Source organism: Micropterus dolomieu, linkage group LG19, assembly GCF_021292245.1.
Source record: "Micropterus dolomieu isolate WLL.071019.BEF.003 ecotype Adirondacks linkage group LG19, ASM2129224v1, whole genome shotgun sequence".
NCBI lineage: Eukaryota > Metazoa > Chordata > Actinopteri > Centrarchiformes > Centrarchidae > Micropterus > Micropterus dolomieu.
The window spans coordinates 27581182-27602745 of NC_060168.1; the positions used below are offsets into that span (position 1 = coordinate 27581182).

At 38.5% G+C, this 21564-nt stretch overlaps 1 protein-coding gene across 1 annotated transcript in view; it reads right to left on the reverse strand.

Annotated features, from left to right (window-relative positions):
* Positions 1-21564, reverse strand: part of fstl5 (follistatin-like 5) — a 100190-nt gene that overhangs the window by 57488 nt on the left and 21138 nt on the right. Inside the window, exons 3-4 of the mRNA XM_046030004.1 lie at positions 9133-9329; positions 2610-2785 (exon numbers count right to left, since the gene is read on the reverse strand). Of these exons, the coding sequence (XP_045885960.1) occupies positions 2610-2785; positions 9133-9329 (373 nt within the window). The remainder of the gene's footprint in view (positions 1-2609; positions 2786-9132; positions 9330-21564) is intronic.

Sequence of the window (21564 nt, forward strand, 5' to 3'; positions counted from 1 at the left end):
GACCATATGCTGGTGCGGTTGGCCCTGGGTTCCTCCTAATGCAAGACAATGCTAGACCTCATGTGGCTGGAGTGTGTCAGCAGTTCCTGCAAAAGGAAGGCATTGATGCTATGGACTGGCCCGCCCGTTCCCCAGACCTGAATCCAGTTGAGCACATCTGGGACATCATGTCTCGCTCCAACCACCAACGCCACGTTGCACCGCAGACTGTCCAGGAGTTGGCGGATGCTTTAGTCCAGGTCTGGGAGGAGATCCCTCAGGAGACCATCCGCCACCTCATCAGGAGCATGCCCAGGCGTTGTAGGGAGGTCATACAGGCACGTGGAGGCCACACACACTACTGAGCCTCATTTTGACTTGTTTTAAGGACATTACATCAAAGTTGGATCGGCCTGTAGTGTGGTTTTCCACTTGGATTTTGAGTGTGACTCCAAATCCAGACCTCCATGGGTTGATAAATTTGATTTCCATTGATAATTTTTGTGTGATTTTGTTGTCCGCACATTCAACTATGTAAAGAAAGGAGTATTTAATGAGATTATTGTATTCATTCAGATCTAGGATGTGTTATTTTAGTGTTCCCTTTATTTTTTTGAGCAGTGTAGTTTAGTCAACCAACCAGCATATCTCAAAATGCTACAGACTCCTCTGTATTTATGTCAGCTTTTGGGCTCATTGCAGTTACTATCACTGTGTTCTAAAGACTTATTTGTTTTCATGTAATTGTCCAGGGGGTCATTGTAGTACCTATATAATATAAAATCTTAATAATGCACACTTTGATTATCATATGTTTACAAAAGGTATTTGCTGTTATTTTATTTTTTATGCAAACAAAACGGCAATTGTATTTGTAGTTTTCAATATAAAACTTGTTGAAATGGTTTCAGTATGTGTATCAGTACATTTTAATATTTTTTGGCACATTTTTACAATACCGTGATAATTTTGGTCACTATAATCGTGATATGAAATTTTCATACCGTTTCATCCCGACTTAGCGATGTCTGTAACAGTCTCTGATGTTATATGTCCTTTTGTTATATCTGGCTATATTTGTTTTTCTTTCCATCTGCTGTCCTCACGTCTCTCTTGTAAAGAGATTTTGATCTAAATAAGGAGACCTCATTAAATATAGGTTGTAAATGTGGGAATATCTTGTGAAGGAACAGTGTTCATCCTTCCACTAAAAGGTCCACAGACTTGCGAGGAGCCCTGAAGCTGTTCTGGAGCCTCGTGGGGCCTGACTCTATACTGGTTTTTCCTTTCATTTGTTACCCATCTTTAGTACCCAGCACATTATTATTATTATTATTACTACAACACACACACACACACACACGTAACCTGAATATATGAGCAATCCCCAGTCAAGAGATTGAGTAAATACCTTATGCAAGCTGTAATTTATATATTTGGTAATCTATCCATTGTTGCTAAATAACAATATTAAGAGGCACGTAAGGATAAAGAATGGAAAAGCAGAAGTAAAAGAGAGGAGTAAAATAGGTTAAAAGAAACTCCACCAAAGAGGGGGAGATTTAACATTAAATATCCAATTTCTTTGTGAGAAGTTAAGCTGGAGCTTGCAAAAAAAAAAAGATCTGAAAACTGAAGAGGAAGTAGTTGGAGTTAGAGCAACTCAACTCTTCAAGGAAAAGCAGCTCTCCCCAGATTGACTGGGGTTACTTTCTTTTCGTGATTTGCCAGAAGGGGTTTGCTCCCACACATTCACGTATGATGTGGAGATTAGTAGACAAGATGAGACTCCTTCAGTTTGACATTTGCTCTCGTGACTTTGTCTGCTCCAAGAAATGCTTTAAATACAAAAGGGCTGATGAGATGAAGGTTGATTATGAATTCTCTTCCACTGCTAAATGTGTCAAGCCAGCCAAATGTCAGAGGATATTCTGTCAGAGGATATTGAGCTGACTGAAAATGTCAGACAGGGAGAAACCGTGAAAGAGAGAAAGAAGAGGAAACAAAAGAAGGAAACTTGTGCACATGTGTTGGTGTGACTCAGTACCCGTCATCATTATGTTGCCTAATGAGGGAGGATATGGTTTAAACTACTGTTTCGCAGTAAAGTAGTCTTGACTTGCTTCCTTTGGCACCATTTCCATGTTGAACACCTTTATCCATTTACCCAGGTGGACCAAAAAGACAACGCAGCAATACTCTAGAGCTCAGAGTAAGTAAACCTTTGGTAAGATATCCAACACTACTCCAAGTTTATCACTATCATAAATTTGTAATGATCCATGTGTACCAAGAAAATGCAACAGAGAAGAACAAGTTAGCTGCTACTCAGATTTAAAAACTTAGAGCACATAAAGTTTATACATTTTTAGATAGATGGTTCAGTTTTTATTCTAATAAAAGCAGTAGGAAGAGAAGCATGTTCGTGAATATAATAAAGAATAAGGTTATGACCTTTCTATGTTTCTATGGTTTCAAGTTACCAGTTTAACCACAATTATTGCATTATTGTTCAAGTGAATTTTAATTAACCATTTTCTCAGATGATACAAAAGGAAAATATGGGCACAAAATCTGCTGCCGCAACCTTCCTTCAGGGTCAGTGTTATGGTTTTTTAGCCTTGGAAAACCTGTAATGTGTTTTTCCAATGGCAAAACATTTCACTAAACTAACTTTGGACTCACCAAAAGCTGTGTAAAACTCTTCTTTTGTCAGGTGTTCATCATCATTCACGTCGTTGTACTTCAGCAGGTCAAACAATGTGCACTCTGAGACATCCTTGGACAGACCTTCTTGCTTGATGACCTTCAATGAGAATGCATTGATGTTCAGTTAAAGAAACTTGACAATACTTTTTGGTTCTTCATTTTTCCAACCCTGTCTCCTAGAAATTACAATTATGTACAACTAATCTGCAAAAGCAAATATATTTACGTATATTACTTTTTTTAATCAACATGAGGAGGATATGTTGTTAAATAACAAGCTTAAAAAATGTTGATACTAATTAGTGATATGCTCACTGACAATGCATTTCATTTATTTTCAACCTAAATTCAATCTTGCAATATAATACAGTTTATTAACAACTACAGCACTGGTAAATCTTTTCATGGTTATGTTTAGGCACTGATAGCCAATAGTGGACGAAGTACACAAATCGTGTACTTGTCACCCTAGCTAAATATTAATCCACTAAAAGTAGAAGTCTTCAATTTAAATTTAATTTCTACTTCAAAGTCAAAGTACAAAAGTACCTGCATTTAAAAATACTTAAGTATCAAAAATGAAATATGCTATTAGTATGGTTATGTTTGTCGGGGGTTGCTGACATTGACAAACAGAATTTAAAAATACAGTAGGCAAACTTTCCTACTTATTGAACAATTGTATTCATTATAAACATGTTGCCATTTCCATAATAATTCAAGTTACTCAGTTATATGTGTGTATTCAGAAAATGTGACAAATGTAAAAGTATGTAAGCATAATCAGGAAAATATAATTAAAGTATTAAAAGTACTAATTGCAGAAAGAAAAAATTTCATTCCTTATACATTAATGTAAAAGCATTTTTTTACAGTTGTAATTGTGGAAGGGGAGCTTAATCTATAAAGTAACTTGTAACTAAAGCTGTCAGATAAATGTAGCAAAGTATAAAGTACAATATCTCCCTCTGAGATGTAGTGGAGTAGAAGTAGAAAGCGACATGAAAAGAAAATATTCAAGGAAAGTACAAGTACCTCAAATTTTTACTCAAGTACAGTACTTGAGTAAATATACTTAATCACTGTCCACCACTGCTGACAGCACTTGGTTAACATTAGGGAAAGATCATGGTCTGTTCTTATACAGAATAAATCCACAGGGATTGAAGCACAACAAACAACATGTTTCTTAACAAGAAACCAAAACCATGATCTTTTCATAATCTTAACCAGTGCTACTGTTGCCTAAACATAAACATGACCTCCACTGATAGACAGGAGCGTGTGTCTTTGCCTCGTTTTTCCTAAAATTCAAGATCAGCTCCTTGGTTTTGCTGATGTTGAGCAGTAGGTTGTTCTCATTTATGTAGAGCCCAATAAAACAGCATTAGTTTAAATATGGGGATTTTCATGTTTATTTCTTCTGTTTTGATGTTTGAAACCTCAATACAACAGTGTCGTTGACGTAAATGTAGTAATAATGTTGCTAAATGTTTGTGGTGAAATTTACAATAATAAAAGAAATGAACAAATCCTGCAACACCCTTGTCCCATCTTTAAGCATCCCAGGGTGCCAGAAAACACAGACCAAAACTATGAAGTATGATTTTGTCTGTCTGTAACACACATATTAATATTGTGTTCAGTGTTGTGTCTGAACCTTGATGAAGACAGCTATGTGGAAGTGTTGAAGTGTATCCTAATACATTTTAAAAAGGTAAAACATTAACCTCTGAAACATAGCATTAAAAAGGTACAATGTGTAATTCCTCGCAACATGTCTGGACAAACTGGGGGGCAGTATTAGCAAGTATAGTAGCTAATTTCAGTAAACCTCTCCAACATAATACATACACGTCTTTGGGATGATGTCAGAACTGTTCCTTCTTTATATTCTGTTGATGATGTGAGTTTCATTTTTTGTATATGTTTTCAACCAAAATTCTGACCAAACCTTACACATTTTACCCCAAAAATAAAGTACTGAAGTACAGCACAGAGTAAATGTACTGTGTTTACTTACTTAATCAACAGTCTATAAAAAGTTTGGATATAATCTCAACATTGCATGCCCAATGTAAACTTTGTGTTGACTGTCAAAATTGATGAAACACACACACACAGCTGTCAGTTTACCATAGCCAAACTACGAGTCACTGAAGTTTTGTCACAATAGATGGCGAAAGGGCCCCAAACACTGTGCAGATCCTGCTAAAGCATGATACTATTCAACACCCTCTGCATGGTCCTGGCAGTAAAACATCCATCATACTACATCAGCTGTCAAAATGCTGATCACAAGGGACAGCTTTATACATCATCCCTCATCCATTGGATCAGTGTACTTCCCTTCCCAGAGAACTTACCCAAAATTTAGGAGTCACCTGTAATAGCATATCCTTAGTGTATCCTAAAAATAAATAACTGTGGCGCACACAACAAAACAGCTGCTTTTGTCTTCCGCATGTAAAATTATTTTATCTCCTCCGCAAAATGTCTTTCTTGTGGTCATTTTGTCATTTATAGTTGATCTTCATCTAAACCAAACCAAAACTGAGCTAGTGAGAAGTGATTACTTAAAATGCTATCAAGATTCCTCGGGAAGAAAGGCATTACTCAACAATATTCTTGTCTCTCTGGTCATTCTTTCTGGCTTGGAGTAATCTAGATGGTCTTTGAGAGATTTGTTAGGGTGCTGCCGTTAGAGTTAAAGCATCAAAGCCTATGACTCCATCTCTTACATATTTCATGACATGGCCTTGGCTTCTCCCCACAAACAAACTTTTGATTCATCTGGTTACTTCACATTTTCTGTAGTGAGCGACTATTCAACCACTTTAAAAGGAGGGCCACGGACATGTTCACTGATTTTCAGCAGACAATGTGAGCTAAATGAACCGAGACACATCATTGACGGGATAACCAGCTGTAATGTTTATTGAGAATGCAGCTTCTGTGCATTTCAAATCAAAGCTTAATCTACACGGTTAGTCAGATAGAACACTTTTCTCCCAATTAGCAGTTACAATACATTTTTATGATCTAATAACATTTTAGACTAATTTCAGTAATTATAGCTGACCTATTCAGGTAGCACAGAAATTAGGGTTGGGCTGATAGAAGAGGCCATCGTCCATCGGCGATGGCTGACAGATGGGCGATGGTTGAGCAGGCACTGTGATTGTAAAACCCCGCCCCCCTCCGGCAAAAAAAAAATCTACATTTTTCACATTAAACCAGCAGGTTTTAATCACGGCTCCCCCCCGCCCGTCTACTTCACTTTGTTCATCAGCAGCACGTTTTATAAAGTCTAACCCTAAAAGACACAGAACTCGTCTTTTTCCGCATTTTTCCACCCGCCACCCCCCCCCCGTGCGCAAGCGCATCCCGATGTTTCAATGTAGACATCGTCCGATGGAAATTTTGTAGACATCGCCCAAGCCTAACAGAAATTTGTATCAGAGCTTCATCCGGCAAAATCCTACGCATTGGTAAGAGGATGTTGAGGGTCTACTATACTGCAGAACTTGTAGTCCTGTAGACAGACAGATGAAATTATTTTTGTCTTTAAGGAATTAGTATTTTCAAAGATTTGCTCTTTCATTATACATATTTTGGTCTATATGAGGACTTAATTTGCCATGATCTGAGTGTGAGCAGGGGTCGCAAGTTCAAAAAGAGGAATCTTTCCAAAAGCTATGGCCTTGAAAATGTATTTTTTAATAGACCATTATTAAAACAATGTCTTTTTAAGATAGTAAGAAGTTTTTAAAAATACTTTTAAAAGTGCAAAATCAGACAAAGATTAGAAACACAAGACAATAACGACATAATCTTTGCCATCTTTATCCCTTATGTTTTTGTTGCATTTTGTTTTTTATTTTTGTAACAGTGTTACAACAACAAACATTCTTTTCACAACTTTTTTGCTAAAAGCTAATATTTCAGGCATTCTGTCTTGGGACAAATGATAGATTTGGGCAACGAAAAAATAAGATTTGATTTGCCATTTTAAAAGGGCACCCACAACTAAAAGGGCAGGGACAATTGCTCCCTGTGTCTCCTTTTATATTCAGACTAGCAAGTCAAGTAAGCCAGGCTGAGGGATTTCCCTCCTAGAATTTCCAATGAGATGAGAGAATGCACCAATGATAGGGCGCTTTAGGGCACGAGAGTGGCAGTCATGGTTTTGTACTTTAAACCGCGTATAAGAGAGTAATTTGTTTGTGCAGTGCTCTTTTTGAGGGCTTTTTACACCAAAATTCAATTTGCATAAATCTCTTGTCTTCTTTCATGTTTATCTTTTGTCAATAATGCAAAACTATGCAGTTCTAGCTCAAGCAACCGAGGTTAACAAAACATGCAGATTGCCCTGACGATGCCATGTAAAGCTGATGATACATGGGGCAACTTTTTGAGCAATGTTGCTGGGCAATCTTGCTGGTGGCAAGTCCGACTATGTTTTGAACGGATAGCAGCGGGGCGCGGTAGGTGGCACAGTGGTGGGGAATGGGATTACGGTAGTAATCTTTACTCATTACCATTGATGGCAACATTGCCCAGCACCATTGCTCTAAAAGTTGCTCCATGTATCATCAGCATAAGTGAATCTGAACCTTTAAGTATTCTGTATATTTAAAACTTACATCTTTTGAAGAGAAAAGCTTTTCCGAGCTATCAATTAATCTGAAATTACATTCTAAGAGAGCAGTTAATATATTAACACAAAAACTCATTAAAGACCCAATTCATAATAAGATTTGGCACCATTATGTTGAGGCACTGTCAACCCACAACTGCCTTAGTTTTTTAAGTCATTTATAAGACTGATTGCTATTTTGTTCTGATAGTTATCGTGCAATTATTTATTAGGCAGAAATTTTGATGAAAGCATGCAGAAGCTCAAATGTTTTCTCAACATATTTAGGCTGCAGATGTGTGTAAAGTTTCCTGTCACTGCAGCAAAACAGGCCTGTAGTTTGGGTATGACCGAACAACGATATTATCCATAATCTTGAATTTGAAGCTGAAGGACATAAATAACCAAGTTATTGAACTAATACAACTAAGTGTATCACAAAGACAGAGAGGGCCATGAATGTATGCATACAAAAAAACAACTGAAAAACCCACAAGGACCACCTGTAATCCACTGATATTTTTATTTCAAACTATTCCAGATATGCAGCCAACATTCACATATGTGTCAAGGATGAAAAGGGGAGGAGGGCTAAAAGCAGCCCTTGAGGAGCCCCTGAAAGGAGCTTCTCCATCTGGATGTTAATTATTACTGACTAGCTTGTGTCATTCAAACACCTAGGGAGAGGTGGAGTGGTACCGTTTGGGCAGGAATAAAATAAATGGCATCACCAAGAGGTTTCTGCCCACAGTAATATTAGGTTTACAGGGCATGTTAAAATTCACATTCAGAGCATACTGACAATATTATTCCATAAAACACAGCACAACATGGTTTGTTGACTATGCATTTCAGTCACTAAGAATTGATTTCTCTAATGCCGGCACAGGGTGCCATATAAATGTAAAAAGATGTAAAAATATGTAAATAATATGAAAATATGAAAAAAAAATCACTATTCTTGTGGCATTTTTAGAAGCCTTGAAGTCAAAACACTCAAATATATTCAAATGAATCTAACAAGATGTTCCCCATCGGCCAATAGGGCACTGACTAAGCTAACCAAGGTGACCCCTGTACAGATGGGATATCCTGCTGGAGCCGCAGGAAACTGACCTAAGAACAGCATCTGATTTCATGGTTCTGAAACCACCGCAGGTTGCTTACCCTTTCAATCATTTAAATATCTTTTATATTAAATCATTCCTCAGGTATTGGTAGACTTTATTTGTTATGCACAGAATATCTTTGTTCCTCATGGAAGCCACAAAAAGCTCTTTTTACAACCATCCCTCTTGGCAGCGCTGGTCAAAGGCGGCAGCCTCCCATGAGCACAAGGAGCCTTTGACCCACATTGCTTTTCAAAAGATTTACCTAGAGCTACCCACCACAGCTACCAGAGGGAAGGGTAAAAGGAGTAAAATGGACACAATTATGGCAGACATCAAGGCGCCTGAGCACACTGATGGTTTGTTAATCTGTAGTCTCCTTTTCGATGTTTATTTACATAAAAATGACTCTGCAGTTTGATAGACTTAAGAGGTGCTATGGGGTGTCTTGAAAATGAAAGTGCAGTTACAAAATGCTAAACAGCTTTTTAGTGGGGAAAAACTGACAATTAAATGTCTCCTGTACTGAAATACATTTTCAAAAATCTCATAAGCTCAGTGTTTACTTTAGTCAAGGTTAAGTTATTGCATTTTATCTTTATGAAAGTAATTAACTGAGTGAAGTATGTGTTGTTGTTTATTTAAAGTAGATCTCATATTGTGTATTAAAGCTCATCTTTTGTTCAATATCCTTACCTGTGAGAGTTCGCTGGCATCTATTTGACCATTGTTATCTGCATCAAAGCGTTTGAACATCATATCAACCAGTTGCTTCCTGGCAGCCATGCTGTCCGTGTGGGCCCCATGGATGTTAGACCCCACGTATCGTTTGTCATGCAAATCCAGAATCTTGGTTTTAAGCCGACGGTAGTCGCTCAGTCTGCAGTTATCGTCTGTGAAGGAAAATAAAGGTAGAAGCAGAATGGTTAGGAGAAGGAGGGAACATTTGTTTTGATTACACAATATTATCATTTAAATGTTATGGAGATGTCTAAAAACAGATATTTCATAAATACTTAAATTATTCCCAGGGGCTGAAAAAGGTGCATGATTAAAAACATTGAACTTATGATTCATAAAATTGGATGCAATGTTTGAAATCTCAGCCAATTAGTACCTGTGAAAACTAGAATCCCCCTGAAGACTCACATTATTAAACAATAAGCTACTGTTTATATTCAGCAAAACCCAAATCTGAGCGTGTCTATGATTGTCTGCATCACAATAACAAATGCTAAGGATTATTTTCCCAAGGGGAGCACACGCAGTGACAGTCATGCAGCATTTCACTGCCTCACACTAAGAAAGCATCAACCCCGTCAACACAAAGAAACTGACGAACAAATCCATCACACAGGTGTCAAGAGCTAACCATGACAGCAACAGAAAACATGATGGTGTTGTATTTACAATCCGCCATCAAAGGCTCTAGATCAAAGAAGTCAACTACATGAAAAGGTTTAGCAGAGTAGAGTCAAGGAAAGAGAAAATAATGACTAGAACTAGCGTTTGACACATGTCATATCAACTTCTCATTGTTAGATCTGGAAGTGTTTCTCCTCTAATAACAGTTATATTAGCTGATGTCAACCAACCCACAAGAAAAACTTTGTTGTTCACTGAGATGCTTTTCAAATCCCCTGGGAGGAAGGTGACATCTCTGCCATATCAAATGGTGTAATCACCTACTTGGGAAAAATATGGAATAATAGCTGCTGCATGGAGTCTTCTGCGAGAAAAATGAACTTTATTGGGGATGATCAGGCGAGAACGATTTAGTCAGTGCAGTAATGAGATCTCCACTCAGTATAACTGGGTGCTGGCTGAGAGCTGATGACTAGTTAAGCGGAATCAGAGCGACCCCAGAAACCAATGACATGTCATTATTAGATGCATGGAATCTCATTCTTGTTTTTAAAATTCTTCCAGCATTTATTCAGCGAAACAACTTGAGCAATCAGCAAGAATTTAAATGAGATGCTTGTTGCAATCTTGACGTTAACCATCATTTGGGTATAAGAGGCTGAGAGACGTTCTTTTAACACTCTGTCAGTAAAATCAAAGGCCTTCCACAGAGGCTATCAAGTCATTTTCATTTCAATTCTGTGTGACCTTGTAAAGTCCCAAGGTGCAAATACTCTATTTTCTGGTATTGAAATATTTAGTATTGTGACTGAGAAAAGGGTGAGATGCAACAGTTATTAGTCTTTTTTGGTTTGTGGATCCAAAGGAAAAACCTGAATAAATGAGTGGAGAAACACGACAAATGCAAATGCTTCCACACAGGGCACGAGAGTTCACTGAATGGTTTGAATGTGAAAATGATGTGAATCATATGCTAAGACTTTGCAGTCACCAGCTCTCAATCCAGTATTACACCTACGGGAAATATTATATAAAAGCTTGTCTTTTCTACCAGCCACTGCAGATAGCAAACCAATGGAGAGTCTACTGAATTATACAATTTGCTTTGGCTGTTGAAACAGGGACAGTGGTTGGTGAATTCTTGGGAATGGTAGCAACAAGGTTAATTCTTGCCCTGGAAACTGTCTCAGCTGTATGCTGTTCAGGCTGCAGCATGCTGCATATCATGGGACAGGGTCTGTTTTGACAAGCATCAGTGCCAGAGAAGCTGCCTTGGTCACAAATGGCAGAATGAATAAAAGATAAATGGCTGCTGGCATAACCAGGGGATATGAAGGTCAGCAACGTCAAAGGAGCACTCACTGGCGCATGCCTGTACACAAACACTTGCACACACAACTGTTACACACACACACACACACACACACACACGCACTTACATACAGTCTCCACACCCCAAAGCATTCAAACAGTACATGTCTACACAGGGGAGTGTCAGCATCCATTAGACAATGACTACTATTATCGCTCTTACATTTACTGAGCCGATTTGCCTTAGTGAAAACAGGCCTTTAAGAAACTAGCAACAACTCAGCAGAAATTACTTGAAATTTTCAGTCCAATCTATTCAGTCGAATCGAGATCTACTGATTAGGGCTGTCACGATGAAGTCATTCCCCCTGCGGAGATTTGTTGTGGCTCAACAGCGAGGAATGCGGTATTACTGCCATTTTTGCAGCTTTATGGTCTAAGCGAGCAAGCTGCTGGGTGCTAGCTGCTAGTCAAAGTAAACAACATAGCCAAGCAAACTATTTCCTGTAGTTTGAGCGTGTCATTTCCACACAGCTATATCTTTACCTTCAACTGCCCTGTAGCAACGTTATAATTAAAGTTCCCCACAAAGCAACATGAAAACAGTTGCAGGCATCTAACAAACTACATAGGGGTGGGCGATATTACGATATTTGATCGTGAACGATTAAAACGTCTCCATGATCTGCCTTTTCAGAAAGATCATTACTACTTGTGCTACAATGCACAATCAGTTTTAGTTCTATGGCTCATACACACAGTTGACAGCTGCTCTGTCAACATCGCGAGTCAGCTGCCTCGCTGCCTGGGCCTCATAAAATTAACATTTATGTTCCCCATGTCCCCCACCTGCTCTACCTCAACTATCTGGGATTTACGGAGTTTGCTGATGAACAGAAAGTGTTAGGCCTACTTGTTGCTAAAGTAACCGCTGACCGTGGCTAACTAGCTGCTCAGTTAGCATAGTGGTCATAGCTGAATCAGCCCGGACTGGGAACTCTGTGCACCAGGGGACTGTTTTGTGTTTAACGTTACACTTCTACTCAAGCACTGAGGTCAGGATAACGTCAGTGAGCGGCGCCCCAGAACCGTAGCCAAGCGAGCAACGACACCGCGCTCAGCAGGCAAGATAAGGTAAGCACTGCATGTGTCCTTGGGCAAGATACCCCGAATATGAATGTGTGTGAATGATAGTTTCTGTTTGAGCACTTAGGCTCAGTGTATAAATGTGAGTGAATGGTGAATGCAGATGTAGTGTAAAAGTGCTTTGAGTCGAAAAGACTAGAAAGGCACTATACAAATACGGAGCATTTACATGCCCATCAATATCTGCAACAAGTCCCTCCCTGTCTTTGTGTTTTTAAATATGCAGAAGCAAAGAGCACATTCATGAGAAAATCAAATCAAAAAATGTATATTAATATCTTTAAAATGTTATAAGAACAAAATTAATCAGTTCTTGTTGTTTAAATGAATCATTAGGCTACATTTTATTTGATTAATAAAGTATTTTTTTAAACTAATAACTTGCAAAATAGTCATAAAAAAACAACAGGAAAATCGTGAATCGTGATCCTGCCTCAAATAAACTGTGATATGATATTTTTGCCATATTGCCCACCCCTAATACTACGCTCGTTATTTAATGAGCTTCGCATAAGGGTTAATGTTCACAGTTTCTCTCGACTGTCCCTCAGTATTACAACATTAGTCCAACATCGCTGAGCCTGCTAGCCACGCATTATTCTAATGGCAAGTTAGCTAATCTTAAAAACAAATAGTAAACAACACCACACAGCAACACACAGCCACAGTAACATTCACGGCTTTCAAGTTTAAAGTCGGGTCAGGTACATCCCATGGTGATACATCCTTGAACCGTTGTGGAATTTCTGAAGCACTAATGTTAATTTGTTAATTTAACACGCAGAGTGGTGTAAAACAAAAAAGTATGAACATTGTGGTTGTTGCGGTGCTTGCCATCCTCTGCGGTTAGCTTGGCCAGTAGGATTAGGATTCTCAGTCTTGTAAAACTGAGACTTGGGTTCTGTAGCAGTCTACACAACCTAAATTGCTTTTGAGCTGTATGGGACACGTTAGAAACGACCTGCCATCTTACTCTATATAACTGGAGTGGTAAGTAATGGACTAGCAAAAACAAATTTAGTGATTTTATCTGTTATGCTTTCTCACGAATTTGGGCCGACCCCTAAATGTTAATGACTTGAATCATCAGTTTAGAAGCCTAGATTTAAACATCATATTGTCTGTCAAATCATCTGTTTTGTTTTTCCTGCTTGGTCATTATACACGGAGAAACCAGGGAAACATGATGGCAGGCTACAAACGTTTAGAAAACGCTTCTCTGTGTGCACCTGTGGCTTAGGGATTAAGACACCAACCATAAACTGCTAAAGTCCCCAGCTGGAATCATTTTCTACCTAACACACAAGCCACAGCGGTTACCAAAGCAGACCCAAACCAACATAGTAAATTGATCGCCAGAGACTCAGTGCTAGTGTCTGTAATAAGCTGGTACCTGACGATAGCTAATATTACTATTTCTAACACTGAAGAACTGATAAAGCAACATTGTCATATACAGCATTGGGCAAATTAAAAATCCTACTCATTCTGCCTTTAAACATGAGTCTGACAGAAAGTGAGAGTTGACATGTAGGCTGCTATGAGATTTTAGTGTGGGGTCGCTGTTCTGCAGATGATGGGCAAAGGCCATAATATGGCATTTATCATAACTTTAGGAGGTGTATTGATTAATAGCATTAGTATTCTTAAAAACATATGTATAAATAATGAAAAGCAGTTAAATGTATAACTTACGCAATGGATGGTTTTGCATGATTGTTATTTCAGCAGTGTAACAGAAAGCAGAACATATAATGGCAGCTGCTCACTTCAAATGTGTTTGTCTCGTATATGTCATCACACCTAATACATCTTATGGCACATGGATTTAGCACACTTGATGGAAAAGTGTGATTTTTTCAGAAAAGCCTGACAAGTGTTTCCTGTATCTGTTTTTTCACACATTGAACACTGTTAACAGTATGACCTTCATACAAACTGCTCTAAAAAGAGCCAAAGTCCTTCTATGTCCAGTTTCATCCTCAAGACAGTTAAACAGGAGGTGGATTTTTATTAAACCATGGACAGTCCCCTTTAATATACTTTGACTAAAGGCAGCTTGATTATCAAATTTTTCTCCAGTGCATTTTTAAATTGTTCCTTTACTTGTCATCTGAAGTCTGCTCATCTATAAAACATACTAATGACAACACAGTCCTTTTCACTACATCCAATTACAAGCCAAGTAAACACCCTTCAAGGGTACCAGTGTGGTAATAGAACTATTAACTGAAGATTCTCACTGGAGGAAGGCGTTAGTGTAATTCTGCTTTTGTCAACATTATTCATGGTTGAAACAAAACATTTTCCAGAGCCAATAGGTCCTGTAGAAAGCAGCTGATATAACTGAATTGGGTGGCATGGAGTCAGTCTGTAAAATTTTTATCCACTCACAGGAGCTTTTACACTCAATATATCACTATCACTTTCAATAGTTTTTAAGATTTAAAAAAATATTTGGAATAGTATCTTTTCATAGTGGCTTTTAGTCAAAATGTAGTCGTATTTTCATACTAGGTGTTGGTTTTAACGCTGTTTGGTAATAGCACATGAAAGATACAGAATTTGAGATTTGCTGGCTTTGACTGCTTAGTGACCTTGCTTGTGAGGGCCACATGGGCTCCATATGTGGCAAGCGGTTGGCCAGGTTACACAACTGTTCATATAATGTGTAGGTCAAGTCCCCAATGCATGTCAGAGTGAGTACTCATATGCGCTATATCAACTGGGGGCAGATGATTTATTTGATTTGAACTATTTGTCAATAGCAGCAACACAGTAGCAGCAGGCTGCTCTACTGTGAGTAAAAAGCTTTGTTATTAAAATGCAAAGCAAGTTCAAGCTATAGCCATTGTCTCACATTGGTAAACTTGTTTAATTACTGCTACACTTTAGCTTGGAAGAAATCAGGCTTCACTCCATTTTTCAGCATTTTGAAGTTACAAAAGATGGTAATGCATTGGATGTATTGTTGTGATTAATAGTGTTTGTAGAATGCTTTGGAACAGCTTGCTTTGGCAAGAAAAGGTTTTTAAAATAGCATTTTCAGGGACTAGCATTCCTTTTTAAAGGGGCAACGGATGATATTAAACATCAATGTCTGTTTACAGGTCTTTGGGAGTAATTCTGCAGATATTTTACAAATATTTTGCCAGAAATGTGAGTTATGAAATGGAGGTGACATCAGCATGTAGGAGAACATTTTGAATATTGTGTAAATCTAGGTGGCACTTAGGATAATCACAAGTTACTTAAACTGCTCAGAACTGTTCTTCACCATGTAGTTCTCTGCTCTTTATTTCACTGTTCTAATCTATGTTTTAGTTTGAATCCAGAGCAGAAAATATACACTAATCATTCTCAGAATACACGGTAAAGTCTATGAGGAAAAAGAATATTTTCTCCATCCATTCCGTCCACTGTTCACTGAAGCCATAAATATGAGTGAACCCACCTACACCTGCCCCTTTAAAAGCACTACTGTTTTATTTATGTAAAGAAAAAGGTGGCTCAGCAGGATAGCTGGAGTCAACTCCGCTGAAACTGTCCTATCTTTGCCCTGTGGAGCCTGCCCCCACACCTCCTCCTCCAGCTTTTCCATCTCCTTCTTCAGGGCCCTAGGTACTGCCACAGCTCACAATACATCAAGACAGCACAGCGTGACAACTGGGTTACCCAAATCAGAGGTCACTGATTGCAATCTTTAAGAGCAACTAGAGGTGTTACTGCCGCAACACCTGACTGAATCTGAAATGGATATCTGGGCAGTAAGGCCGCAAACTTCTCACAGCCGCTCTGGCCGGATGATCCAAATGTAAAACTCACAACAGACCCCAGGCACAGACAGCAGACTTCTACTAATATTCCACAGTTTAGATTAAAACTTTCAGTCTCTGACTGTCATGCTAAAGAGTGTGCATCTATATAAAAGTGGAAAGTAAAGACATATAACATTGAGGCTCAATGCCTTGGAAACAGCAGCTGGGAAAACAATCTTACCACACGGTCCATTTAATAGCTATTCGGGATCAAGGTCTTTCAATCATATTGCATTATCCTCATCAGTAGATGGAGTTTGCCCAGCTGTCATGGAGCTGTGGATGTTCATATTTATATTTTTTGTTATGTCTGCCTTTATAGTATGTTGTCCTGCTGACAAATTTCACCACACCACATTCTCACCTGCCAGCTTGACATTTAAAGTCAAACAGGTCTCTAAACAGAAGGGTGATTGTTGTTAGTGTTAGTGGTTGAGCAACTTGAAACATACTGAAATTGATTTGCAGCATTTGGCTAAAACATATGAGCAACAACTCCGCTATCTTTTCTAGATAATGAATGTAAAAGATATGGGAGACATCACCCCTCTCCCAAAGTTTTGTGCATTCTCATCTCTCTACAGAAAGAATGACGAGTTTTTGCAGGAAGACAACGGTGGAAACGTGAGTTAGAGGTGGAGAGAGGAGACTGTTGTGTTGGGTAAATAGGAAATCAAGTCTTGCTAGCAGCTCCTCTCACGAGAGTTCAGAGTGAGAATGGTCCTTGAACAAGACTTCTGTTTCTTGTTAAAAACAAAGGGTGTCACTAAGAGTCACTGGTAGGGATCCGTTCCATGATGTTGTTTGACACCTCGTATAACAGTCTGAGCCAGTCAGTGGCAAAAATAAGCACTTTTTGTGGTAATTTTGACGGGCACAATTACCTCGAAGAATTACTTTGCAGCTGCTGGCTGAAGCCATCAGATCTACTGCATTTCAACAACAAAATGTGAAAATAGGGCCTAGGTTTAAAAATAAAACAATTATCCAAATCTAATTATGAGAAAATTGCAAGTCATCAAGGTTTCACATCCTTAAGACATGCTTGAAGTTTAGCTAACTGATTGGTTTCATTTGGCTTGATAGATAGACATGCATAACAATGAAAGTTTATTGAGTATTTACTTTTAATAGTATTGTCTCAAAAAAGAATATATACGTAATATATACGTGAATTGGATTGGTCCAAGAACAAACCCTTGTGGAACTCCATGACTAACTTTGGCGTGCATGAAGGACTGATCGTTAACATGTATATACTGAGAGCAATCTTAAACCAGCTTAGAGCTGGTCCTTTAATGCCAGTTAAATGTTTTAGTCTCTGTAATAGTTATCATTTAACTATTATTTTCATTGATATTTATTTTATGTGGAACTTGCATTGTGCTCCTGTGTGTTCTTTATCTCGCCCCCAACCTAGTTTAGGTAACTAAAACTACTTAGTTACAGTTATGGTTGATGGTTCAAAGAAACCAGTGTTAGTAGGAGAAGGGATGTGAACTGTGGAGTCAAACTCTGACGTTTGATATCAGTTTACTGCCACGTAGGTTTAAACATACAAGGAATTTGCCTTGGTATTTTGGTGCATAAACAGCAAGAGAAAATAAAAAGTACAACATAAGTCAAGAATCACAAATAACAGAAATTTACCATTACAAAATATATTTGATGCATATGTTTTTTAAATGAAAAGAGCTGTACAGTGTTCACAATGAAGAGGATATAATGTTCAAATGTTAACAGTATAAACAACATGCGCCCACCAAAAACACATCCCAACCTCCTTTGTGAGAGGTCTTGCAGCAATGTATGAACATCATGATACCTATATCTTTGCAAATTAGAAAGAACAAATCAATATCTGTACAGCCACAAGAGGTCACTCATCCAGAAACTGTAAACAAAGGTCATTGTCAGTGTGTAAACAAACAACCAAAGCAGTGATTTTTCTGTTGAGGGACGTCTCCACACAACAGTTTCTTGGGGAACTTTGTTTGAGAACTTGGTAACTTTCTGGGAATTTGGTAACAGCTCAATAAAGACTCCCTCCCTTCATTCAGTCTCTGTCACTACGGTCTCCTCTTTGGATGCAGGTGTAATTCTCTCCCTCCCATCTCTCATCAGGGCCGCTGCTCTTCCTCATGTCTTAATCTTTGATGTATTACGCTCCACCCCCTCCTCTTTCACCTTGAAGGGGATCATTATCATCCAGCAGACTTTACTCAAACCTCACCACACCCATTCTGCTCACCCCTCCCACCTTCATCTTCTAAGGCTCCAGAGGTGTTTGGAGCATCCAAATCAAACTGCACTACAACCAAACTGGACCACTTTCAGTTTACTGGACTTTTGTTCTAACTCTGTAAGATCCTTGTACTGGTAGCTGTGTTGTATGTTCTGATGGATCATATTAATTTTTAATAAAAGAGAATGGGAAACATATGACTCATATTGAGTCGTGTTGTATTTACAGCATAGCAATGTTGTAACCTGGAGCTCATATTAAATTACTAAAATGCATTATGCAAGTGAGCAAGGCTGTGGATGAAAACAGATTTAAAATTTTTTTTAAGGTTTAACTTATTTATAAGCATTGTTTGTTTTTGTTTTAGTTTTCAGGAAAACACACTTTCTACAATATGCAGATTGGTTTAATCTAATTTTCGACCAGATTTTATGCCACCACACACCCAAAAGAGAGCGAGACAGAGGTAGATCAAGATAGAAAGTCAGAGTTGGAGAAGAAGAAGGGAGGCTTTGTTCACCTCTTAAATCTGATCCCAGTAGAGTTCATTACATAGAGCTTACGCCTTTAGTAGCGGGTCTTGTTGATGACATGATAGAGGACAGTGACCCAGGGGCTGAACACACCTAGGCAGACATCTCAAATCAACACACTGCTGCAGTCTATATTTGGACTAGCATACAGCATACAGACTGTGGAATATTTTCTTTCCAACAGTTGGGCCCTACGTTCACAGACTGGGATTTTACAAAACATGAAAAAATTTCTTAGATTGAGAGTTGGGTCATAAACTACTCACTGGTTGATTTAAACACTTAATATGTTAATATGACAGAATACATCTTGTGTCTTAATATGATGGAAGCTCAGCAGAGTAGTAGTCACACTGGTTTACAGTGTGTGAAGGTTAGCTAGTCAGCCGGAGTCAGTGGATGTGAATTGCTGGGATAAGCGACCTCTGCTAACCTGCTGTGTTGGCATAATGTGGAAATAGGTCTGTGGAGTACTAGTTAGCTGTTCTGCTGACCGCAAGAGGCTAACAACATTTACATTTCACCTAGAGAGCTTTTTTGCACTCAAAAGATGTTTGCTTCTTTGACTCAGCATGAGTTTATTTTGGAAGTTCAGCCTCTGTACTCCGTGTATAAAATTCCAGTCTGTCATATGTCTATTTTTTTCTCCAGCTTTATAAACTGCCTAGTATTATATTAAAGGTGTTAATGGACACAAGCACAAACCCACAGTCTACAATTCTGAGAATAAAGCAGAAACTTATACTGACCGACAGTAACACTGATTATCACAATGCCTCCTGAGTCCTGCTTTTCATACCACAGTGGGGTCAGCATTAGGTTAAAGGACTCTATTATCATCTATCTAGCCACTCGACTCATAGCTGGGAACCATAAAGACTTGAATTCCTATAGATCTGCTGCCCCAGATGTGGCATACTCTACAGCCTTTATTGATCGGGTCATAAAACATTCAGTTTCACAAATGGGGATGGAAAAAAACACAACGTGTCACAAATTCACCTGCCACTATTTCAGCACCCACACAGGTCTTTTTAAAAGTATTATGACATCTCCAAACGTCTAGATTTCCTAATTAATAGTGTGCAGATGAAAATGTAAATAATGAGAAGGTAATAAGGGATTTTCCTTGCATACCTGAAGATCTGCCATTTTGGTACAAGATATATATAACATATTATTATTACTCTTGCGCATTGCGATTACCATGACCATCAGAAAGAAGGGAAAAACAGGTCCGGGTCAGCTGGACTGTAAAGCATTTTTTCTGTGTCCAGAACATGCATTTTTCTTGCTGATGGTTTTGTCAGGAATCTTAATGTTTTCTGATGTATGGAGTAATCTGTCGGACTGGCAGCCAGCTCAGTCATTACTGCTTTTGACAGACTCTCATTCAAACTGATAGACTGAAATCCAAAAGGAGCCTTTGCACTGCACTGTATGTGCTGAATATTGAAACTGTACATCAGCATTCACTACTGCAATTTCCTAATTAGGAGACACAAAACAGCTATAATATTAGTGGGAATTGGGAAAATATTCATCTTCTGCATCCTGCCAGTTTGCAACATACACTAACTAACTAACACTACTCATAATATAATATAAACTCAAATCTCAAGCTCAAAATCTAGCATTGTTTATATTTTTATATATATATATATACATTTTTTTTTAAATAAAATATGCTGGTCATGTGTACACTAATTGGAGCAGACGTTTTTCCTCAGGCCTACCGAAAAGATGAAACCTAGAGGTTTTTTGTCTCCATTATCTCTTTTCTTCCTCAAAAGAAATCCATTTCTCACTTTATTGCATTGACCAGCACCTGAAAATCCAACACATTTGTCACGTCACTGGGTCAGATGGGTTGCGCTATAAATAGAATGAAGTCAACACTTTGATATTAGAAGACGCCCACAATACTGCAACCCAGTCAACCCCCCCCCCCCCCCCCCCCCCCCCCCCCCCCCCCCCCCCCCCCTCCACACTCTGTTCTTCTCTCCATCTCTGTTTCCTAGACTTACTCACAAACACACTGCTTCAAGCAATGTTGCCAGCTATTGTTCATTTTTATTTCACCAAATTGTTCAAAGGCTTGATATCCAGGATGGAGAAATTGGGTGGAAACAAAAGAGAGGGAGGAGGCAGGATAATGGTTTGCTCATGAAAAGGGCTTTTAACCAATACTTTAATGGAAAGCCATCTTGCCATCAAAAATGGTTTTGGAGCCCCTTCACTGAAAGTAAACACACGTGCAACTGGACTCAATTGGCCAATTAATCAATAGTCTAAAGAGTTTGAAAGGGTTTATATAAACTTTTTAGATGACAGCACAAACGGGTAGCTAAATAAATTAAAATTTTAAGCCCTGTATTTGCAAAAAAGAAAAAGTAACTTGAAAGACAACATCTATTCAATTTTTGTTATTATTATAAGTACTCTCATCTTTTTCAGAAATTCCTCTTGCGAACATCAATGACATTATTCTGCACAGTCAACCTCTTATTCAGCACTACAGGGGGGAAGAACATCAAACATGTTTAATTGGCTAATTTGTCATATGATTGTTCAGGATCCGTGGCCCAGTCCCCTGCACATGCCTCTAATGGAGTAATTGGCCATTTTAGGCACATAATGAACATGCAAATGAATATGGGATGCTTTGAAGCTGAGCAAGCTATAGATAAACCCGTCGATCAAAGACAAC